The sequence below is a fragment of the Zeugodacus cucurbitae genome, chromosome 5, assembly GCF_028554725.1.
Source record: "Zeugodacus cucurbitae isolate PBARC_wt_2022May chromosome 5, idZeuCucr1.2, whole genome shotgun sequence".
In the NCBI taxonomy this organism is placed as follows: domain Eukaryota; kingdom Metazoa; phylum Arthropoda; class Insecta; order Diptera; family Tephritidae; genus Zeugodacus; species Zeugodacus cucurbitae.
Window position 1 is genome coordinate 1,174,847 of NC_071670.1, and position 21,333 is coordinate 1,196,179.

General features: G+C 39.3%; 4 protein-coding genes across 6 annotated transcripts in view; 1 reads left to right on the plus strand and 3 right to left on the minus strand.

The window, feature by feature from the left end:
* Window positions 1–8,582, minus strand: part of LOC105212671 (high affinity copper uptake protein 1) — a 28,909-nt gene extending 20,327 nt beyond the window's left edge. Inside the window, exon 1 of one of the 3 annotated variants that reach the window (XM_011184799.3) lies at window positions 8,066–8,582. The gene's annotated coding sequence lies outside the window, so the exon portion shown is untranslated. The remainder of the gene's footprint in view (window positions 1–8,065) is intronic. The other 2 variants (XM_011184800.3, XM_011184795.3) reach the window with 2 other exon arrangements.
* Window positions 8,583–8,771: 189 nt separating this feature from the next.
* LOC105212669 (zinc finger protein 593 homolog) lies at window positions 8,772–9,620 on the plus strand. Its single transcript, XM_011184793.3, has 2 exons — window positions 8,772–8,927; window positions 8,987–9,620. The coding sequence occupies exon 2, from the start codon at window positions 9,044–9,046 to the stop codon at window positions 9,509–9,511; it is 468 nt and encodes a 155-aa protein (XP_011183095.1). The 5' UTR covers window positions 8,772–8,927; window positions 8,987–9,043; the 3' UTR covers window positions 9,512–9,620.
* Window positions 9,621–10,902: 1,282 nt separating this feature from the next.
* On the minus strand, window positions 10,903–18,263 carry LOC105212667 (cell division cycle 7-related protein kinase). Its single transcript, XM_011184791.3, has 3 exons — window positions 16,928–18,263; window positions 15,656–15,878; window positions 10,903–12,714 (listed from the first exon to the last, which is right to left on the minus strand). Exons 1-3 carry the CDS (start codon window positions 17,415–17,417, stop codon window positions 11,097–11,099), a joined length of 2,331 nt encoding a protein of 776 aa, XP_011183093.1. The 5' UTR covers window positions 17,418–18,263; the 3' UTR covers window positions 10,903–11,096.
* On the minus strand, window positions 17,917–20,887 carry LOC105212668 (glucose dehydrogenase [FAD, quinone]-like). The gene is made up of 2 exons (XM_011184792.3): window positions 20,540–20,887; window positions 17,917–20,471 (listed from the first exon to the last, which is right to left on the minus strand). The coding sequence occupies exons 1-2, from the start codon at window positions 20,885–20,887 to the stop codon at window positions 18,867–18,869; spliced, it is 1,953 nt and encodes a 650-aa protein (XP_011183094.1). The 3' UTR covers window positions 17,917–18,866.
* Between the last annotated feature and the right edge of the window lie 446 nt (window positions 20,888–21,333).

The window sequence follows — 21,333 nt, forward strand, 5'->3', positions numbered from 1 at the left end:
CAGCGATCTGTGCCGACCTTTGACCTTTAGCCAAACAACTTAAGCGAGGCCTATATTATAAGTCCTTCAGGCAGTCAGCCCAAAGCTTCGCACCCCCACTCAGAATACAGCAAACGGCTCAACGTGTCAGCGACAACTGTAGGCGACTTACAGGGGGATAAGAAGATAAAAAAATGTTGTTACACTTTGACGACTGAACTGGAAAGCAACAACAACAACACGACAACATCGATGGCAGTACGAAACAAAGGAGGCAAAGTGCAATATAAAGAAAATCAAAAGAAAAAATGCAAGCAAATGAGATCTGCACTTGAAAATGCCTTATTTACACAATGGACTCCCGCTGTGGCGTTTGTATTTTTTCCCCCAAAAACAATAATAATAGAATTTCTTAAACTCGTTGGTGCATTGTCTGGCTGGCGTGGGTGTGGGCGCAGGCAGATGCAAGCAAAGCAGGAAGTCACCGGGGGCATGTGCTTAATAAGATCGTATAAATGGGGTTGTCTTTATTATACGTTGCTGCTGCTGCATTGCAAGATGTTATTTTATGTAAAATTAAGATTGAGACGCACAACAAGCTGCGACGAAAATGACGTGGTAAGCGAAAAAGGCAAATGCCGCCTACAGGGTTGCACTTCCGTTTAAGCGCTTTTCACGATTTTATCTCGAAACGTCATCATTTTAGTTATTCAACAAAAGATTGCAAAGAAGACGAGGTAAGACGCGAAGAGTTGAGATTCGATGAAATGTGATGACCTTCAAATTGAAGGACACTCAGCTTGAAGCGGGCCAATTTATGATAATTAAGCTTATGAAATGTCATCGTGTACCGAAGTACTGAAGCTTCTCGAGCTACGCCGGAGCGAGGACAGCTTGGAATGGACATGCCTTTTATTTTCGCGGGAAAGCTTTATTATTGAGTGGTTAATCCTAAACTTGCTACTAAAAGTAAAAGTTAAGTGGGTATTTTTTATAGATATCGGTTCCCCGGAGATATGGTATAAAACAAAATAATACAAGAAATGCATGTGGTCCGAACGAATTTAAACAATCTTCTGATAAGTTTTGCAGTATCCAGAAGGTTTAACGGAAATAAACTCGAATTATGACCGATTATGATACAACTTTATTTTGAAAATGATTCACAAAGTAGAAAGGTTTTATAATTTAAAGAATTGGTATTAAATTAGCAGGTTTCATCGGGATTACACCTTTCCCAAACATATTCTAACCGATGAAGCAGCTTTGGTGTGTTCCAGAGAAAGACTATTGTGAAAGAAAATACTTATGGACCTTTGTACCACCTCGAGCTAAGAAGAAGAAACCTTTCTCTGCTTGGACGTGAGCACAAAACCAAAAAAAAACTTATCGGATTTTGGAGTCACTTAATTGGAAGAGCAAGTATAAGTATAAAAAATAGAACCAGTTTTGAGAACCATGCATTTTTTCGAGATTTCTTTTGGAGGATTCAGATAACAAAGCCTAAATACAATTACATATTTGCATACGAAAGACGAGCATAAAGGCTGTCTGGAAAACCACACGAAGACAGCAATAAAGAATTGTAGGTCAACCCCCACTTTCCCAGCTACGCCATGCCACTTAAGTGGAAAACAAGAAGCGAAGAAAATGCCGTTAAGGTGTGATACTGCCAATAACAGTGAACGTGCTTATTATGTATTTCTTGCATGGTGGCTTTTTTGCTTCCTTTTTATTATTATTATTTCTTTTTTGTTTTGCTTTTTGCATTATCTTGTTGTGCTTGTTGTTTTTGTTTTAATTTTTCGCATACTTGTCGATAGCGCTGATTATCAAGGGTAGGAATTTTCAATTATCGCCTGTCCACAAGTTTGTGTTTGCGGTATTTACGTGAAAGACGGGCCGGGGGGCAGCGTGCAAGCGGTAGCCGGTGCATATGCACTCATAAACCGAGGTAAATACAAAAGGAAATTGAAAGACTTTACGGCTGTATTAATTAATAAGGCGACGCATGTGGGGGCGGAAGCAACTGGTTACTTTGTATGTAAGTATGTATGTTGGAGTGTATGGTCGTTGCGGCTTCTTTAAATAAATAAAGTAGCGTAAAAGTCAAATAATAAGTAAAGTTTAATATGCAAATAAACTATATTTTTTTATTGAAAAACAATTAGTTTTTGCGACGCCTACACATTTTGTTGTTGTTGTTTTGGTGGAGCGGGTTAAAGCAAGCGCTTATAGTGATTTATGAAGACAGGCGATAAGAAAGGCCTCTAGACTGTAAATAACGCCCATTAAGTGATAAGAGTCTGAACAAATACAGACGAAAATAGAACATAGAGAAAGGCGAAAAGAGTTGCATACAAGTGCACGAGCTAAATTTATAAACAAATAAAAGGTGAAAACAAATAACAAAAACAACAAAATCGCAAAAAACAAAGTAAGTGTTATTAGCAACTAATAAATGAGTACAAATTACATTTTCTGCACGAGCGCTCACTTTCATAACTAATATTAAATGCAAACTAAAATTTATGCAACGCTTAAACACTCACACACACAAACATGCAAGAGCAACGCCAGCAAAAATGAAAGAAAACGCCATAAAAGCTCCGCCAAAGCGTTCACTACACTACTCTGCTGGCGCACAGCTTACGAAGTTGTTGTTTTTATTACATTTTATGCGCACACAGCTTGACTGCAAGCGAAACTCACTACACACACACACACACACACACACATCCATATACAGATAACTAAACTGTTTATTAAACTGTTTTTATTACCGCTACTTTGTGTTGCGTAGCGCTGAGTCGCAGCTTGCGCGCTGCTGCCAACGCTTCTGGGTCAACAAACCCGCTGTTTTGGCACATTTCAAAGCGGACCTGAACGCTGGCCTCCGCCTTAGCTTGTCGCTGTGCAACTTACGACATTTGATTAAATCAACGTTGATTTTATTTGAAATGTGAAATGGCAGCTTTGTGCAATTTGTAAATTATTCGAAAGTTTTTAATGGCTTAAGCATGGATATTGCGAAGATTTGCAAATTTCATTTTTATTGACTTAATTTGTTGAAATGAATATTCGCAAAGTCGGAAGCGGAAAATAGCGTTAGCTATTTAGACATTGGTTACCGTTAACTGAGCGAAATTACCTTTAGAAAATTTGGAGAAACCTAGAGTTGAAGATGGACTTTTACAATGCTTTTTCAATTAAAATTGGAGTGAATGATCTCGGTTGTGGAGTTACGGTCTGAGTGGAGGTCAAGGTATAGATCTCCGGAAGTGCAGAGAGTCTCGCTTAGACAGCTTCGACTGTCCTTTGTGGCACCCAAATACTCATAACGGTTCGTCAAGACCTTTAAGATTCGACAAAACGCTTGTACTCTATTACAAAGTTGTTAAGTCGGCTAATGTCGATTCCAGTCCCTTCGCTGGGAGTGCCCACCGAGCAGTTTTTTAACCTTAGTCTGGCGAATGCTGGTAATTGAAAGCGGCATTGCCTCGATGATTCCTCTTTGTCTTCCTTTGTACTAGAGAAACATGAAACCAAAAGGTCTCTACGCCCTGGGCTAAACCATAGATGAAGTAGTAGACTAGAGCTAAGTCGCGGTCGGTTCAATTCTGTAAAAATTTCAAAGTTCTCTATTTTTAATAAATATTTGTGTTGCCTAGTAATCTTCGATCGGTTTAAATGAAGATTTTTTCAGAAAAAATAAGACTATTGACTCGTTTGCTCTACAAGTTCATTAAAGATCACTTTTTGAGGACTCAGAGCTAACAAAATGGAGAGGTATTTTATTAGCTCAGCGATTTTTCTGCATTTGCAGCCGAAATCGGTTAAAGGCATGAACGGAATTCGAAACAATTCACAAATTTTCATAAACTTCAAACAAAGCACGCTCGAGCTTGGTAGAGACCTTCGGAGATCTCTTTCTAAATACCAAAATATAGGTCGCTTTGCATTCTTTCTGCACATAAACACTCGTATATATGTATGTATATATAGACATTGTTGTGCACAACCATTAATTGCATTTCGAAAGCCAATCTGCTACACCTCCCTCCTTCTTCTTTTTGCCTACTCATTAGCCAACATTTTGCGCGCTGTGGCAATGCAAAAGCACTGCAAAGGCTTAAAGCAAGCGGTAAAATCTAAGCTCCAAACCATTCACCACTCAGCGAGCGCGTACAAGTGGCTTGCCTTGAAGCTGGCAGGTTCGACATGGCAGCGAAAAATCATGTGATCGCAAAAAGAAACTCAGGCGAATGCACGAAATCGACAAAGACAATAACTGGAAACTAGACAGATAGCAAAATTAAGACGCTAAACTGCACAGCGCACAGCGCAGCAAAACGGTAAAAAATTAGCTGCATTTATGTATCTATGAACGTGTGTGTGTTTGTGAGCTGGCGTAATAAAGCTTGGTAATAAATAATTGAGGAAAAGAGCATTTTTCTGCTGCGCTGATGCAACAAACGTATGCATAGCTGTGTGTGTGTGTGTGTGATCTCATGAACAGCTATATAAATACATGTGTTTGTAAAGGAAATGTTGCGTATACGTGCCGTGGCACCAACACATGCAAACCTAAATCCGTAATTCACCACATTTGCTGCGCCATTAGTACCGGCACGATGCGGCGAATCAGCAGAAAATTAAAAAATTGCTGCGCCAGCGAAGTGTTTTTTGCCAAGGCTCTGGCATTGCCGAAAAATTGGAATGCATGTTGATTAGAATATATGTAGCTTTCCTTTTGAATTTACGGCGTTGCCTGTCGTGGTGCTGACCAGCAGAGCGCGGTGTGTGGTATATCTAGGTATGTACTTCTAAAGTAAACAGTTAAATGCACGGCGCATTGCAACGTGACTCAGCGGGCTTGCGATTTGCTTGTCGGCTTAAATGTTGCGACATTTGCTTTTACTTTATTTATTTATTTTACTTTGTCCAACCGGTTGGCAGCTGCGTACCGCCTATCCACAAGCATAAATATGTATGTATGTATATTAAAATAACAATAATAAACGCAACGCAGCCTTTCACACCTATGAAATCGGAAACCTTCGCTGCCATTACTACTTATTAGCTGTTAATTAACGCGCAAGCATTTGTGTATTTCTGTGTTGATTGTAATCGAAGCCGCAGCTGAATACAGTGACGGTTGCTGCAACTCCTTGTTGTTCGTATTGTTATTGTAATTGAAATTGAAAAAATGTGCGTTACAAATGCATATTGACGACTTTAAATTATAAAACATATATTTATTGTCATGCAATACCGGCAGCCATGGAAAATGAATTTATTAATTAGTAAGAACTGACGATCGCGCTCTGCAGCCGTGCCAGTAATTAGCAATGCAACCAAATGTTAATAAGTATATTTACAAATGTACATATGTACACATTTGGTAAGCCTATTAATTATGCGTTCATCAATGTCCGGCTATACCGGTGGCGGTCATTTGGCATTGACATTGGGAATAGCAGACGAATTTGTCAATTTATTTAAATAAAAAAAATATAAGCGAATGTTGTTGTTGTGGTAAAGGATGCCGTCGATTGCAATTAGTACTTAGCTACTAAATAAATAAATTAGTAAAAATATGCCGGCAACACAACATTACAAATACAGTATAAATCGAGACGCACCAAAAAATAAATTAAATGCAAATTACACAAATCAGTGCCAGAAATCAATCAAAATTAAAACTTAATAGAAAACTAATTATATTTTTACAGTTGAGCCAAATATATTTATTTAAAGAGTTGAATTAATGAAAATGTGAAATAAAATGAAATATGAAATTTTTTGTGAGAGATAACAGCGCCTTTTGAGTGCATGAAAACTATCGCAAGTCGATAACTATCGATTATAGATTCTACTAACGAATTTAGTTAAATTTATATAATGCAGAGTTTTATTATTCGAATGAAAAGAGATAACTAAAAATCACATACAATTGTATTTACATACATATGTACATATGTGTATGGAAAGAAAATTATGCGAAAAGCTCTATTGCAAGTTAATATTAATAAAACGTTAAATCCCAAAGCGAGTCTTGTTGGTGGAATATCCAAACGTATTTTGCTAACTGCTAACATATTTATATACATATATAAGTATGTACATATGTATCTTGTCATTCACACTTAATTACATTCTTATCTCTAGCAATAGCTTTAACAATTGCTTGTACTGTGACTTTGTTTTTTTGCAAATATGTATGTATGTTTAGAACAAAATTTAGTACTGCAGAAGTGTTAATTTAACTTTCGATAGCATATACAAGAGAGGATACCTTAATTAATGCGAAAAAAAGCAAATGATGCGAAATTAATTTACCTTTCGACTGAGCAACAGCGCGCTGAAACAATATTATTGTTATTTAGATATGCTAAAACCAGTTCCATAACAAATTGTCCACATGTAATGTAAACGGATAAGCATATAAATAAACAGGTTTATAGCTAAAAGTAATTTTAGCGGTTTAGCAGTTAGGCAATCAAACGGAACTGTATACAATTACAAATAATTAGAAGCACAATATGGTTTTTTAAATCATTTTATATCGAAATTGATCGCTTGTATGTTTGTATGTGTGTTAGTGTTGATAGTTGCCTGGCCCAACAACCTGTTGCGCAGATTTTAGTTACCAAAAAAAAAATAAATTCGAAAAACGTGATAATTTTATGTGAAGCCCACAGATGAGTAAACGGATAAGCATATAAATAAACAGGTTTATAGCTAAAAGTAATTTTAGCGGTTTAGCAGTTAGGCAATCAAACGGAACTGTATACAATTACAAATAATTAGAAGCACAATATGGTTTTTTAAATCATTTTATATCGAAATTGATCGCTTGTATGTTTGTATGTGTGTTAGTGTTGATAGTTGCCTGGCCCAACAACCTGTTGCGCAGATTTTAGTTACCAAAAAAAAAATAAATTCGAAAAACGTGATAATTTTATGTGAAGCCCACAGATGAGTATAAAATACAATTTCTAATTAACATTCACAAAGTATACAAGCACAAACAATCACTTTAATTGCAAATTTTTGAATTTTTAACTGCTTGCGATAACAAATTATTAGCGCAGGGGAGTAAGTATAGCGTAGACAATAATAGCAATAGAAATAAGCAACAAATTAACTAACTTTTGCTAGCAGTGAGGACATTTCAAACGTCTAACTCTTTAAATTGACTACATATTTGGTAATGAAGCTTTTGAAATTGCATTCTTATTAATATTGCAGTGTATACGTGTCATTTTATACAAAAAAACTTGCATATTAACTAAAATACACCAAATGTGTGCTAATTGAGCTTCAGATGCTTGCAGCTACATTTCATAAACAATATTAAATTTCTACAATCGCTAATATTAAAAGTTTAATATGTGCTTGTATGATTTATTAATTAATTCCCGTGTTTCTCAAATAAGCGACCGACCAACTGCATTTCTGATTAAATATTTCATATTTGTATTTCCCCCGCAAGTCATGGAGTTCAGCAGCATAGTGCAGATGCAAGATGCCAGTGCTTGCTTATGTATTTGTATGAGATAATTGGCATAATGTCTGTGCGGAATACCAGACTCAGCGCAAACTGGTTGTTGATTAGGCAACAATGTGATTTTGTTTCAATCCGTTGTACGATGGTACGACACGTTGCTATTTATCGCTTTCGCATATGGAATATACCCGCAAATGAATATACATTTGTACTTATATCTACGCATGAGTACGTGAATATCTTGCTATTAGACGACTGCTGTGTGCATAAATGATTGCTTTGCTAGCTGACGCGTTACATCATTCGAAACACAACCTATTCATTAACGCATAGTGTTCGAGATAAATGAAAACAACAAACTGATAAATACAACCAAAATAGTATAAATAATAACAATATTTATGCGCGGCAAACAAACGAAAACAATCGAAAATAACTTAATTCTTTGGGTTTAGCGTGACGAGTGTAAATATGTATGAAAAATGTACTGATGACTGTAAGAGCCGATAAGTGCTGCTGATAAGCTTGTTTAAATGTCTTAGAAGTAAAAATGCATTTACTGCTATCACTTACCACTTTTGCTGCACTGTCGTCACTTGTGTGATATGATGGAAGACCAAATGTGCAGTGGTTATGTCTGTACCAGCTGATCCAGTCCAGTTGCTTTAATTAGGTCGCAGTTGGTTTTTGCCGCAGTTGAATGCACTTTATCGGAATGTATTCATTAACTTATTCAAACCAATTGATATTTATCATTCGTTAATTGAATGTTTTTTTATTAACAATTTAGCGTTATTTTTCATACAATCATCACTGTGCAAAACTACGATTTTGGCTCCAAAATGCCCAACACATTCATACACTTTGTCACTCAGCTGGCGTAAATGTTTACCCAATTACTGAAATCCCTTTGCAACTTTTATACTTTATTTACTTATGTGGAGGAAGTGGATACGCTTATTTAACATCTTTTAAAAACAAATATTTTAATTTTAGCTACAATCGAAAACGCACATAACCAATCACTTGAATGTTCTTCGACCGATTGACAACTTTGCAGCGCTGAGCTCCACCAGCCCACCAACCAGAGAGCGCACAATTCACAAAGTGCACAGCTGTTGACAGAAGTGCATAATTAGCCGCGTCTATTGTGAATGGCAAAATTGGGATTGATTTGCATATCAAGTAATTTGTGATTAGGTCTAATTTGATTTTAGAAAATACTTTCGAAATAACTAATGAATTTATATTAGCAATTTTAACCAAATGAAATAAATAATGGTATTATTTGTTAACAGGCAAATATACTATTGCGAATGGAGTGTCAGTACGTCATGTAAGGTAAACTGTCAAAAACATATGATAAGGTCTACGGAATTTTGTGTGTGTTGTATAAAAACAAAACGCGTGTTCACCTGAAGTCGCAATTTAATTGGTAAATGTTGTATATTTTTATAAAAATTCAAACTTTTAATTGTTATTTTCTTAATTTAGCTTACATCTACCAATTTCTTTCCCTGCAAGTGTAATATTTGAAGAACTCTCATCAAAATGGGTATGGTACAGAAGCGTAAGAAAATGCACTCTGGCGATACGCATTTGCGGCGACGCTGGCGTGTACGCAGCAGGCGACGTGATCTTGATCAGATTGATGACGATCTGCGTACGAAATCCGGAGAGCTCATCGATCAACAGGTGGATCTTGAACAAACTGGTTTCGCACAATTCTACTGTGTACATTGTGCCAAATATTTTATCGACGACCACGCAATGCAGGCACACTTTCGCACCAAAGTGCACAAACGTCGCATGAAAGCTTTAGAATTGGAACCGTATACCGTTGAGGAAGCCGAACGTGCTGCTGGTCAAGGTAGTTATAAAGCGCCGAAAAAGCGTGTTATAAAAACACAACCCACAAAAGCGGAAGTCAAGAAGGGTAAACGTATACAATTGGAAGAGAAATTGGAGGAGGATGAGGCGCCCAAGTCAAAGAGAAAAGTGGAGAAAATGCAAACATAAATAGTGTATATATCATTTGCCAGAAATAACAAATATGCTTTGTTTGAGAAACTAATATATCGATTTCTACGCTATTAATAAAAAATAAAAACTAGAATAAGGAAAGTAACTAATGTGTTTTTTTTTGTTTTCGCATTTTTATAATTTAGAAACAAATTTGCATCGATGAAAATGCAAGAAAACGGTGGAGGTACAGAGGACCCAAATCTTCTTGATTTAGTTTGAGGGAGCATGTGTAGTGTTGGTTGAGATCAGACGGGGCACATCTTCAGTGTATCGAGCTAAGAATGGTTAGATAGGTGACGTTAATTTGCTGGAATACGCAGATGTTAATTTACTTTGTTGCAATCGACTGGAAATCAGCGCCGTTCATACGACAGTCCCTCGTTCACGAACGGAACGGAACTGGATTTTTATACGTTGAAGAACTATCAAAAATTCTACAAAAATGTTTAGGAAATATTTTATGTCGCTATAACAATAACAATAACAATAACAACAACAACAACAACAACTAGAGAATAGTCTCAAATATTCTTTAACTTTTTCTATTGTGAGAAGCGGTAGTCTTGCTCCTGCAATATATGATGATTTCATAAACAATTTTCAATTTTTTCTAAAAACGCATTTAACAATCGTTACAATCGTAACATAAATTAATAAATACTTTAAAAAATCAACACATCAACGACAACTGTTATAACATAATCGAAAATTACAACAAAAAATATTCACAAAATAAAAGTGGTGTTTTTTGATAAAACAACAAATATTTTAATTAGTAAGTTTATATATACTAGATAATATACGCTAAATCACACAACAAACATAAATTTTTATACAAACACACAATTCTAATAATTAAAAACTAGCAAATTTTTGCACAGCAAACATGTAATTTGTAAAACTAATGTTTACCGTTATATTCTCATTAATAATACTCAATAAATAGAAATTAATATGTATAAGCGCAAATGTTCAACAAAAAAAGTATTAAAACTAAAATAAATAAATGAAAGCATTTTTTTTACTAAATAAAGCGTGAAATTTACACTATAACTGGGTAGTTTTCGAAAATCCAACGCCCAAAGCCGTTTGCCATGGACTAGAGAGGTATAACTGGTTCATTTGCTCTTTACAACAATCATCGCACATTTGGATGATTTTGAAAAATATATTTCTATACTATTTATATATATATAAAACGCTACTACACTATGATACACAATTTTTTCCAACGCATTTGTAAAATTTATACAGACATTTGTCGATTTAGAGAATGGCCCAAAGCGATTTCTACAAATTACTAATCATAATAAATACACAATACGATATTATCGTCGTATGATTTGACAAGGCGAATTGGGTTCCGTTATCAGAGCAGCACTGAGGCTGCCTAGTTTTCGATGCGTCCGAGACTGAAGGTGCACAAGATCAACAATTTCAGTTTTTTTTTTTTTCAAAAAATAACAACGAACTCCACCGACTATACATTTCACACTTGCTCTTCCTCACATTCTGTTTCTTTTGGTTTCTCTCTCCCCTTCCCCTTTCCTTTGCGTTTGCCACGACGTTTACGCAAATTTCAAGGTTCTACCTTATCACGTGCACCCTTCTTCTGAGTGGTCTCCAATTCGATTGCGCTGCCGCTTCCATTGTTGTTGTTTGCGGCACTGCCGCTGGTGGATGTCTCACTGAAGAAGGGATGTTTGAGCGCCTCCTCGGCAGTGATGCGTTCCAGTGGATTGACTTCGAGCAGTTTGTAGAGCAGATCGTAAGCGCTCGCGGGGAATGGATCATCATCGTCCAGCGGCTCAGTATTGTAATTGGTTTCCGTGCACAGGCAATTGAAGTAGAATTGATCACAGTTGCGGCATACCTCACAGGTGCCATCTGCGCGCTGATACTTCTTCAGCAAATCCGGTGAGCTAAATTTTATGCGATTGCGAAAGCGTACACACAGCTTGCGTAGATCGAGCGGTTTCGTCTTTTGGCTGAGCGTCAACAGGCGGTCGAGTATGAAGGCAGTCTTACGTATGGTCTTGTCGCCGAATATCGTCACCATCTCGGCCAACGCTACAAAGTCATTGGGCGCTTTGAAGAATGGATATACCGACGACAGTATGGATAGGAAAATTACACCCGCCGCCCAAATGTCTACTGCTGTGGTTTGGTCGGCATACTTGAGCAATACCTCGGGCGGTCGATAGCCTGGCGTGCCGGCGCGCGACGCATGCATTTCCTTTTTGACCAGACACATATTGCACACCTGTGGATTGCCATAACAGACGCATTTCGGACCGTTGGCGGTGCTGAGGTTGCGGTTGGTATTGTATTTGCTGGCCATGTCGGCACACTGTGGCGCGACATTCGAACCAGTGGCGCCTTCCGGCACAATGCTGCTGGGATTCCGCACACAACCAGCGCTTTGGCGTACCTTCTGCTGAAAGCGGCTACCGGCCGTACTCCCCAGTATGGCCGACTTCACTTGACGGCCCAGCGGAGTCTCGCAAATGCCATTACCGCCGCTGTTGTTAGTATTGTTATTGACGCCGCTTGCTCCAGCAGTACCAGCTGCCAAGCCTACAGCGCCATTTTTATTGCCAGCAGCCGCGGTGATCTCGTTCAGCTGTTTCAGTGGCATTTTGAATGGTGACCCGCCCACAATGCAGCTGTTAGCGACGCGCGCATTTGGCGTCGCATTAGCCGCCAACTCTTGGTCACCTAGCGGACCGGTGCAACGCGGACGTTTAGAACCGCCATAGGCATCACCAGCCGCCACACTACAATTGGAACCGTCAATCGTCTTACTGGATGTCGTTTCGTCACCATCGCGCGGACGCTTACCCTCCGTGCCGATCGTTAAGGCGGCCGACGCATTCGATTGCTCACAACCGGCTTCCAGCGCGCTCGGCATGTGTGGTGTAGGCACTTGCTGCGCCAAGCCGAAGTCCACCAACAGAAATTGGCGTTTGCGACGATTATATAGGAAATTGCTCGGCTTCACGTCGCGATGTATGACATTGAATTTGTGTACGTGCCTCAGGGCGATCAGCAGATTGCGCATATAGTGTTGCAATTCGGCCAGATCCATTTTGTTGAAGAAGTCGTGAAACCGATCGTGCTGCATGTATGGCATGATGAAGGCCACCGATTCGTTGTAGCGGATGCAGCAATTGATGCCGACTACATTGTCCGTGCCGCTGCAATAAAAAAAGGAAAAAGGCATGAGTAATGGAATAGAAAGAGAGAGAGAGAGAGAGAGAGAGAGAGAGATACAAACAGATATTATTAGTTTTGTAGATAGTTCCTGGCCTCGGAGGTGTGACTCCATTTATAATTCTACATCTATAGCATTCTTTACCATCATTTAGTCAAGACCTCGTTTCGGGAATATGTGAGTTTAGTTTCAAAAGGATCTTCTGTGACCCCACATGGTTTGTGAAACCACTCTCAATGGTGAAAATAGGCAAGTAATTTTGTAATTTTTAGAACAGTTCCGGTTGGCAATAAAATTACGAAAAAAATGGGTTAGCTAAATAATTGAGAGCGCGGTGCGAAAACAATGCGTTCAGCGTCACACAACGAACAAAAAAACAAAAACAAAATATTAATAATTGAATTCACCCAGAAGCTCAAACATTAATATTAGCAATTATCACCGGCTGCAAGGCGAGAAAATGTACGAGGCGCTGTTATTTACGTAAATAAAAATTTCGTGTATAAAAATAAACCTAAGCCACCAATGAACAACTACAGCAATAACAACAATAACAAGCGCTGGGTGAGTGACGGTTTCACAGAGGAAGCGTGAGTGTACGTCACGTCGCCGCCGTCGCCGCCACCCCCACCGCGTAACGCCAACTCCTCTGCACGCAATCAGAAAAAAACATGCGCCTGACTGACGCTCAAGGGATGTACAAACAAACAAACAAACAAACGAACGAACAGGCAGACGTATTGTATGTACGAGTACAATAAATACGAATCGCATTATAAATGAATAAACCAATATACAACTTATGACACGTTTGTTGCTGTGCTTGGTGGGCGCAAGTATTGAGTGGGGGTTGCGATCAAAGCAGTAAGGGGTCGCCGCAGCTCATTGGAAATAGGATTTGATACGGAATACTTGACGTTTGAAGGTGACAAACGCTCTACGGCTCACCTTAGGAATGCAAAACGCCTAACGGTAAACTTAAGCAGGTGGCCTACAAGCTTGCCGGCTCACCGCCCTGCTAGTCAGGCCGCCTGGCAGACAAACAGATAGCGCGACAGACCGCTATTCAACGAGTTGAATAGAAATAAATTTGCTGTGACGTCCGTCCGCAAGCTGTGACGTACATCCATGCGCGCTTAGACGACGCAGCGCTATCAAAGATGTACAAAGAGGCAAAAAATATATAAAAACAAAAATGAAGACAAATAAGGCACACACAAAACAATGTGGCATCAAATCGACTGATTGTAGTACTTCACTTCAAATGTGCGATAGTGCACGGTATGCTCCGCGCGTAAGCGAAAACAAGCTAGTAAATTCTGGCGAAAGCCATTATTTGCATGTTCGTATGTACGAGTATGTAGATATATGCGTAAGAGCATGTAGCGCTGGTAATCAATTAAAGCAAGAACAGCAATAACTGCAACCTTGCTAGCGCACGGCTGCCTTCAGCGGCGTATCAGCGAAGGTGAAGGTTACACGGGCAATATCGACCCGGCGAGGCGCGGCGCGGCCCGGCCCGGCCCGACCAGACAGTAGTCGTAGTAGTAGTAGTACTCGTAGTTTGGTTTATTTACACAAAGTGCCTACGGCGCGACTCTGCAGCCGGCGCACGCCATGCTGATTGTGCCAAAGTGTTACGTCAGTGGCGATCGATTGACCGCACAGGCACCAACACCATTGTCGTTAACCGGATACGTCGCTGTAACTGCGGTGTGCGGCAACTTGGGCGGGGGCGTTGTAGGGTGCCGACAATTGATTGTTGCTCTTTTAACATGCGCATTTGCAAAGTAGTTTGACGTTGTCGTTGTCGCTGATTCGCATATAATATGATGACTACCGTTGTACGACGGGCGCATTGCCCACAATATTATGTGCATATGTAGATATGTATGTATGTAAGCACATTGGTATGCTCATTTGTAAGCAGATGTCAATCCAAATACATACTTATGTATGCATATATTTATATTGGTACAGTACCTACAAGTGCCAGCAATGCGCCCGTAGGCGTCGCCAACACACATTAAAGGAAAGCGCCTGGCAGTCGGCGGGTACACGAGTAATATTAGGGTCTTTCGCATACAATGTGCATAGATTCAAGAATACGCAAGTCTTAGTGGTTTCTGAAATACGTCATAAGCTGCCAACACAATTCGAATGCGAAGTGCTGTTGGGGCGACGTCAACATTTGGGCGCGTGAGTGGCAATAATTTTCACTCTTTTTCACAAAACAAATGAAAATTATAGAATTGACGATTTTCTTTTGACAAGTGGTATACTCATGATATGCTGCGTGTTCTAATTTTCAACGCTGGATGGGCAGCGAAAATGTGTATAATCATTATGTATTGAAAATACGATGAAACTTTTTTGTAGAATTTTGCGAAATTGGCCGTAATATGAAATTCTATGGAAATAGACAACAAAAGATGTGGTTATTTTTAGATATGGCTTCAGATGTCGACTTGGTGGGCACTTCAAATAAAGAGATGACACCAAATATACAGTGTGTTCCGAGAAAACAGAAATGGTTCACTTTTTTGTCTGATATTTACTTGAGGAGAGGAGAGTTAATTTGAGATAAAGTATCTGTATTAAAACTGCTTGCAGAAACTGGTTTGATAATTTTAAAAATGTTTCTATTTATATACACATTGCTGTATGAGTTACATAGCTAACGATTTTATTGAAACACAAAATATCTATACTTTTAGACGGCTCTGCTATATAAAGGGACAGTGACGCACATTTGGAAAGTGTGAAGTGTGCTGGGAAATAGAATTTCTAAGTAAAGTGGAAATTTTTGTCAGCTTCATATGTTAAGTATGTGAAATCAAATACTTTGATAATGCGAGTAAACTTTGTATGTACGCATGTAATTATCGCTGTTATCAGTTGATAAAGTATCGATTCACACTTACCCGATTTTCGCCATGCACTGCAGCTCCTTCATTATCCTATCCGGATGACTGGTGGGTATGTGATGTTTGATTGCAAATTTACGACGCATGTGCTCAGGTAAATCACGTTCCTTCTTCAGAGTGCCCAAAAGCACGGTGCTGAATGTGCCATTACCGATGCGACTGTGTACATCGAATATATTTTCGATTTCAGGAATGCGTTGACGTAAGTCGTTGATAGCCTCTATAAATACAGTTATAAAAAAATGAATTTAGTACCTTATTAATTTATCTGTGTGACGTATAGGCATGTACGAATGTATGTATGTTTGAATAACAGCTAGATATATAGATAACAATAAATACGAAATATTGAAAAAGCAAATAAGCATTTTTTGTATATAGGCGCATGTATAATTGCATATATACTTATGTACTCCAAAGTAATAAATAATAGCTTAATCAGTGGCGTCGAACTAGTACTACGCAGATGAATTATTCAGAATATTATTGATTATAGTTTTATATACATATGTACATTCAAATGTACGAGCATATAAAGTCTTTTGCGCTTAAGTAAATTCAAAACGTTTCAGCGCGTTTGTTTATTTGAGTGTCGAGTTAATTATAGAATTATGTAAAATATTGTTAAACGTTTGCACATGCAATATTTCTATGGCTTATGACTGCGGCTTGTAAACTTATCTAACTCGTAGAACAATAAAATTTTATTATAAGTGCCTACAAACGTTTACAAGTGAATGTCTAAATCACCAAATATATACATACATACATACATATACATATAAGTGCGCTATTTAATTTACTAAGATGCGATTTTTAACTAATTATTTATTTCATATAAAAAATAGCTTATTTACAATAAATAGAAAGTCAGAAAAGCCTTTACTTTACAATTTCTTTAAAAACTTTTTAGATGTGGACATTGTTTATAAAAATCTTAATCCTTTACTAATTAGGTGGCGCTTGCGGCAACCTTAGTAAAGGTCGTTTTTTATCACAAACGTTATTTTTGTACATACATAAGCATGTATGAGTGTCCGCACATCACAGCAAATTTCAAATTTCATTGAGCAAACACCTCGCACACAAAGTGCCCGATAAGAAATTCCATCAATGCCCATGGCTTGGAAAGTAAATTTTCAACATTTTTTTGCAACTGATTATTGTTTATTTTCTATACATATATGCTAACGGGCTTTTCTCACTTTCGGTTTATTGTCATGCAAACAAGTGATAAACACTGTAGAATTATGTGTCAAGTGCACTCACCTTCGTTTTTGTTGCGCATCGCCGTCGACGTTGTTAACTTGGGACTGACTGTTGTTACCATCGCTGCGGCATGCTCCATTGCGTTGGTGATTTGTGTGCTCATGATTTTCGTGCTTTTACTGGATTCGTTGGCCGTTTTGCCGACAGCGAGCATAAGGGCTGGACTCGGCGTGTGATGCATTTGCGTTTGCTGTTTCTGACTGTGTGTGTGTGGATGATGATGACTAGTGGTGTGCCCGTGGTGGGCGTGATAGTGATGGCTTGAGTTGCTGCTGCGATGCTTGCCGGCACTACTGAGACCACTGTTAGTACCCATGGTTGCTGCTACAGCGCTACCGCCTGTCGTGTGATGTTTTTGTCCAACTGTTAGCGTGGGTGCGGTAAGCGTCATTGCGGATGTAACTGCACTGCCAGTGCTGGCACTGACACCACCACCGCTTGTTACTATCATATTGCCATTCCGTATTGTTTTATGTGCTTTCTTTTCCATTTTTTTCCTGACTTGCCGATTTTCCGGCTTTCTTTGTAGCCGGACTGTAGATTTATTTTGCCGAACTGGAGCAATTTTAGGCAATGTTTTCGCGCTGCCTTCTGCAACGTGGGATTTTTCTGTTACAGTTTGTGGCGGTGTTGATAAATTTTGCTTTGATGTTGCTGTTGATTCTATCTCCTGACGGGAATTTCTTAAGGTGACACAGTATTTGCCGCCTTTACGAAGTACAATTTTCACAACACCTTTTGGGCACTTCAGTTTCCTTGAAGCCCCTTTATTCCAAGTTAATTTCTGGTACTCCACGGCAAAGTTTTTCACAACACTAATCCTCTATAAGAAATTTTCTTATGTATGTTTACCAGTCACCTCGCAAGGACACACGGAAAAACGCTCCGTCTGCGCTGCCAAACGCAATATCTTGGCGATTTTTGCCAAAATTTAAAATATATTTAAAATTTGTAATTCACTTAGAACCGAACTCATATGAATTCATATATTTTCGCTCTTGTTCGTCGACATACAAACAATTTTGCACAAGAAAATTTATTTGACTGCCCAATGTTGTCGATCGAAATAGTATTGGAATTTTTTTATTATTTTATTTCCCGTATGGTTAAAAAGACGTTTAAAAATAATAAATAGAAATTTTACTAATGTGAAAATATGAAAAAATTATTTAAAAAAACATATCCGTCTTGCAGCTCTGCTGTCAAATTCCGAAAATCGAGTTTGCTACGAGAATGACGGCAAGACTGAAAGTGAATTGGGCCCGGTGTTGCATTTTCCGGGCAAGGCAACACGGTCGGGAGTTCCTGTTCGAGCTTTGTAATCGTTGATGTTTCGTTTATTTGACGTTTACTCACGTAAAGAAATGAGGAGCAGCTGGCAAATCAGACCCCACAGCGCAAAAAACAACAACACTAAGGCAAATGCCACCAAAAGAACGATGAAAAAACGTTTCACTAAAATTTGTAAAAATTACGGCCAATTCGCCAATTGGGGAGCAGAAAACAGCTGCTTTGGGGCGAAACTGCATGAGTGTGGTTGCCATATGACTTTTAACGGCAAATGCTTAAATAGTAGAAATGTCAAACTAATTAATAGCCTAGACAGATGGTAGCGATAATCTACATTAGCGGGCTTGATTTGGTTTAACTTGCATATTTGACCCATTTTAATGCAGATTCGTAATGACATTTATTGCAGGTTTTTATTATAAATAAATAACAAATTAATTGTGCAAAGCAAATATATATTTGGCAATACCATCGCATTTCATTCTGTGACGAATTCGCCGACATACTTTGCCATTCACAATAGATTTCTTATTAGACAGAGGTCGATTGCATTTGTAAATAAATAAAACAGTATCAAAAAATTTCAGCATTGATAAGAATCGAATTATAAAAATTAAAGAATGATTATAAACACAACAATAATTAGATGTTAATCTTTCTTATTACTAGTAGGCTGTCTTTGTGACAACGCCTTCAGCACGGCCCAATCCGTTTTTATGAAATCCGCTGCACGCTCCGCTATCATGATGATTGCCGCATTGGTATTAGCGCTTACCACATTGGGCATTATGCTCGCATCCGCCACTCGTACATTCCAAGTGCCATGCAGACGCAGTTGCGAATTCACACACGTAGTAACATCGGTTGGTGGACCCATCTTCACAGTTCCTGTTATGTGGAAAAGAGTCGCACTGAAATATTTAATGTAACACCGCCAATAATCGTCACTTCTAAATTTCAGCTTATCACATTCCTCTACAGGTATATGTAGTATGGTGGCATTTACAGCGCGGTATGCTGCAGTACGCTCTAGGCGCTCCAGAAAGCGCACACCATGCAACATGTTATCCAAATCCTCCGGCACTGTGAGGTAGTTGGGTATAATGCGTGGCATGTCTTTATAGTTTTTACTTTTTAAACGTATTTGTCCGGTTGACTTCGGATGCGCAAGCACATTGAAGGTATGCATCAAATCTGTTTGATTCACAGCACGACGTAAGTAATCAGCATACTGTGTTTGCATTGCTAACGAATCGGTGGATAGATTTATTGCGCCGATGTCACTGTAATGATTGAATATGTTGTGGAACTCGGTTGTGGGGTATGGCACATCGCTTTTGGGCACCGTATTGACAAAACTAACCATGGAAACGGTAGATGGACTGGAGAAAGGTCCCTTTCTATGCAACAAATAGTCAAACATACTATGCATGGCCTGCTCGTTGGTAATACGCTTCTTAGGACGCGCATTCATTTTGAAATATATCGAAGACATTACATGATCTTGCAGATTATTACCAATGGGCAAATCGTGCACCAATGGAATCTTCATTTCATCTAAATGTGACTTCGGTCCAACTCCTGAGAGCAGCAGCAGCTTCGCCGACTCAATTGTGCCAGCAGAAACCACAACTTCGCGTTGAAACTTTGCTGTCATGCTGTACATCTCGCGCAACATGAATGTCACCGACGTTGCGCGCTGCCCACTCTTATCGAAATTGATTTTTATTGCACGCGCATGCTTGATTACATGTAGGTTCGGACGTTTACTTACGCGTGCCAGATAAGTCTTACCGGTGCTCATGCGTCTACCATTCTCCAGGGTGCCTGGCGCGCGTGTACAACCAATGGCTGCGCCATCATCGCCAATTTCCTTCACACGCGGCACACCCAACGTTGCCGAAGCATTACAAACCAAATTGAGAATATCATCGTATGCGAAATTGAAATCATTCAGCACCACGTGACCCATGGGATGCGTGCGATTGCCGACTGGGGTTACAGCTTTACGGAAGTAGCGCTGCACATCATCCCAACCCCAACCGACGTTGCCCATAGCCAGCCAGTTGTCATAGTCGCGGCGATTGCCACGCACAAAAATCATGCCGTTTATGGCGCCGGTGCCACCAATCATTTTACCGCGCGGCCAGTAGCATGCGCGTCCACGCGCAGCAAAGCAGGCGTTGGTCTGCGGTTCAGTGTAATAGTTCCAGGTGTGATTCGTAAACAACGTATACGGATAAAAACTGGGTATCTTGGCATAATATGGAAGAAGAGGGGGAAGATGTTTAATAAATACTCAATTCAGCGAAATGCGCTCACCTCAGATTCCTGCGGTGGATCACCGCCTGCCTCCAGCACGAGTACCTTCCAATTAGGATTCTCACTCAAACGACTAGCAACCACAGAGCCAGCCGTACCAGCGCCGACCACCACAAAGTCATATGTCGACAAACCACTATTCAGCGCCTCTTCGCCATAGTCCTTGGGCCAATCGTCCTTGGCGGATATTGCGCATTGCGCGGTAATGAGCGTCTGTATCAAGGTGTTCAACAAGCTGCCCGCTAGGCCCACATTGGGATTGGGACAGTGCGCGTTCAAAAGCGGCGCAGACATTTGAGGTCTATGATGCGAACCTTGTGTAATGCCGTTATATTTTAGACTAAACATAAGGTCAAAGTGTTTCACTTGGGTTCCATTTCAGAACAGTTGCGAAGTTAGTGTCTATAGAATGAGGGCACACGTGTCATAAAGGGTGCTCTAGTTGTTTAGTTTCAATAAAATTCGTTCCAGATAAATTGCGTTAAAAAGGAAACAATCGCTTGCTGACCTAGATAACTTAAGCTTCCAGACCCGGGGGGAAAGACAAAGAAATTTCGATTTAGACCATTAAATCAGTTGATTTTAGGCTGCACCAATATGGTCGGCTTAGACTAGACCATAGATGTTTGAGTTCTCCAGCCGTTTATACCGTCCGATCACGCGTCGTAGTATTGTATCTACGCAATTTCGCTTTTATCGTAAAACGTTTGATATATTTGTGTATGTCGCCACAGCCCTTTAATCTCGTCTTCTTTCTGTCCAAGTACTGTCTTTGCTGCAGAGGTTCATTCTCA

What these genes read in the sequence shown, in the direction of transcription:
- LOC105212669 (XM_011184793.3), top strand. Translation starts at nt 9,044, where the DNA reads ATGGGTATGGTACAGAAGCGTAAGAAAATGCACTCTGGCGATACGCAT.
- LOC105212668 (XM_011184792.3), bottom strand. Translation starts at nt 20,887, where the DNA reads ATGTTTAGTCTAAAATATAACGGCATTACACAAGGTTCGCATCATAGA. An exon ending in ATCCACCGCAGGAATCTGAG is followed by an intron (nt 20,472 to 20,539) that starts GTGAGCGCATTT and finishes TATTATGCCAAG; the next exon opens with ATACCCAGTTTTTATCCGTA.
- LOC105212667 (XM_011184791.3), bottom strand. Translation starts at nt 17,417, where the DNA reads ATGGAAAAGAAAGCACATAAAACAATACGGAATGGCAATATGATAGTA. An exon ending in GATGCGCAACAAAAACGAAG is followed by an intron (nt 15,879 to 16,927) that starts GTGAGTGCACTT and finishes CTGTATTTATAG; the next exon opens with AGGCTATCAACGACTTACGT. An exon ending in CAGTGCATGGCGAAAATCGG is followed by an intron (nt 12,715 to 15,655) that starts GTAAGTGTGAAT and finishes TTTTTATTGCAG; the next exon opens with CGGCACGGACAATGTAGTCG.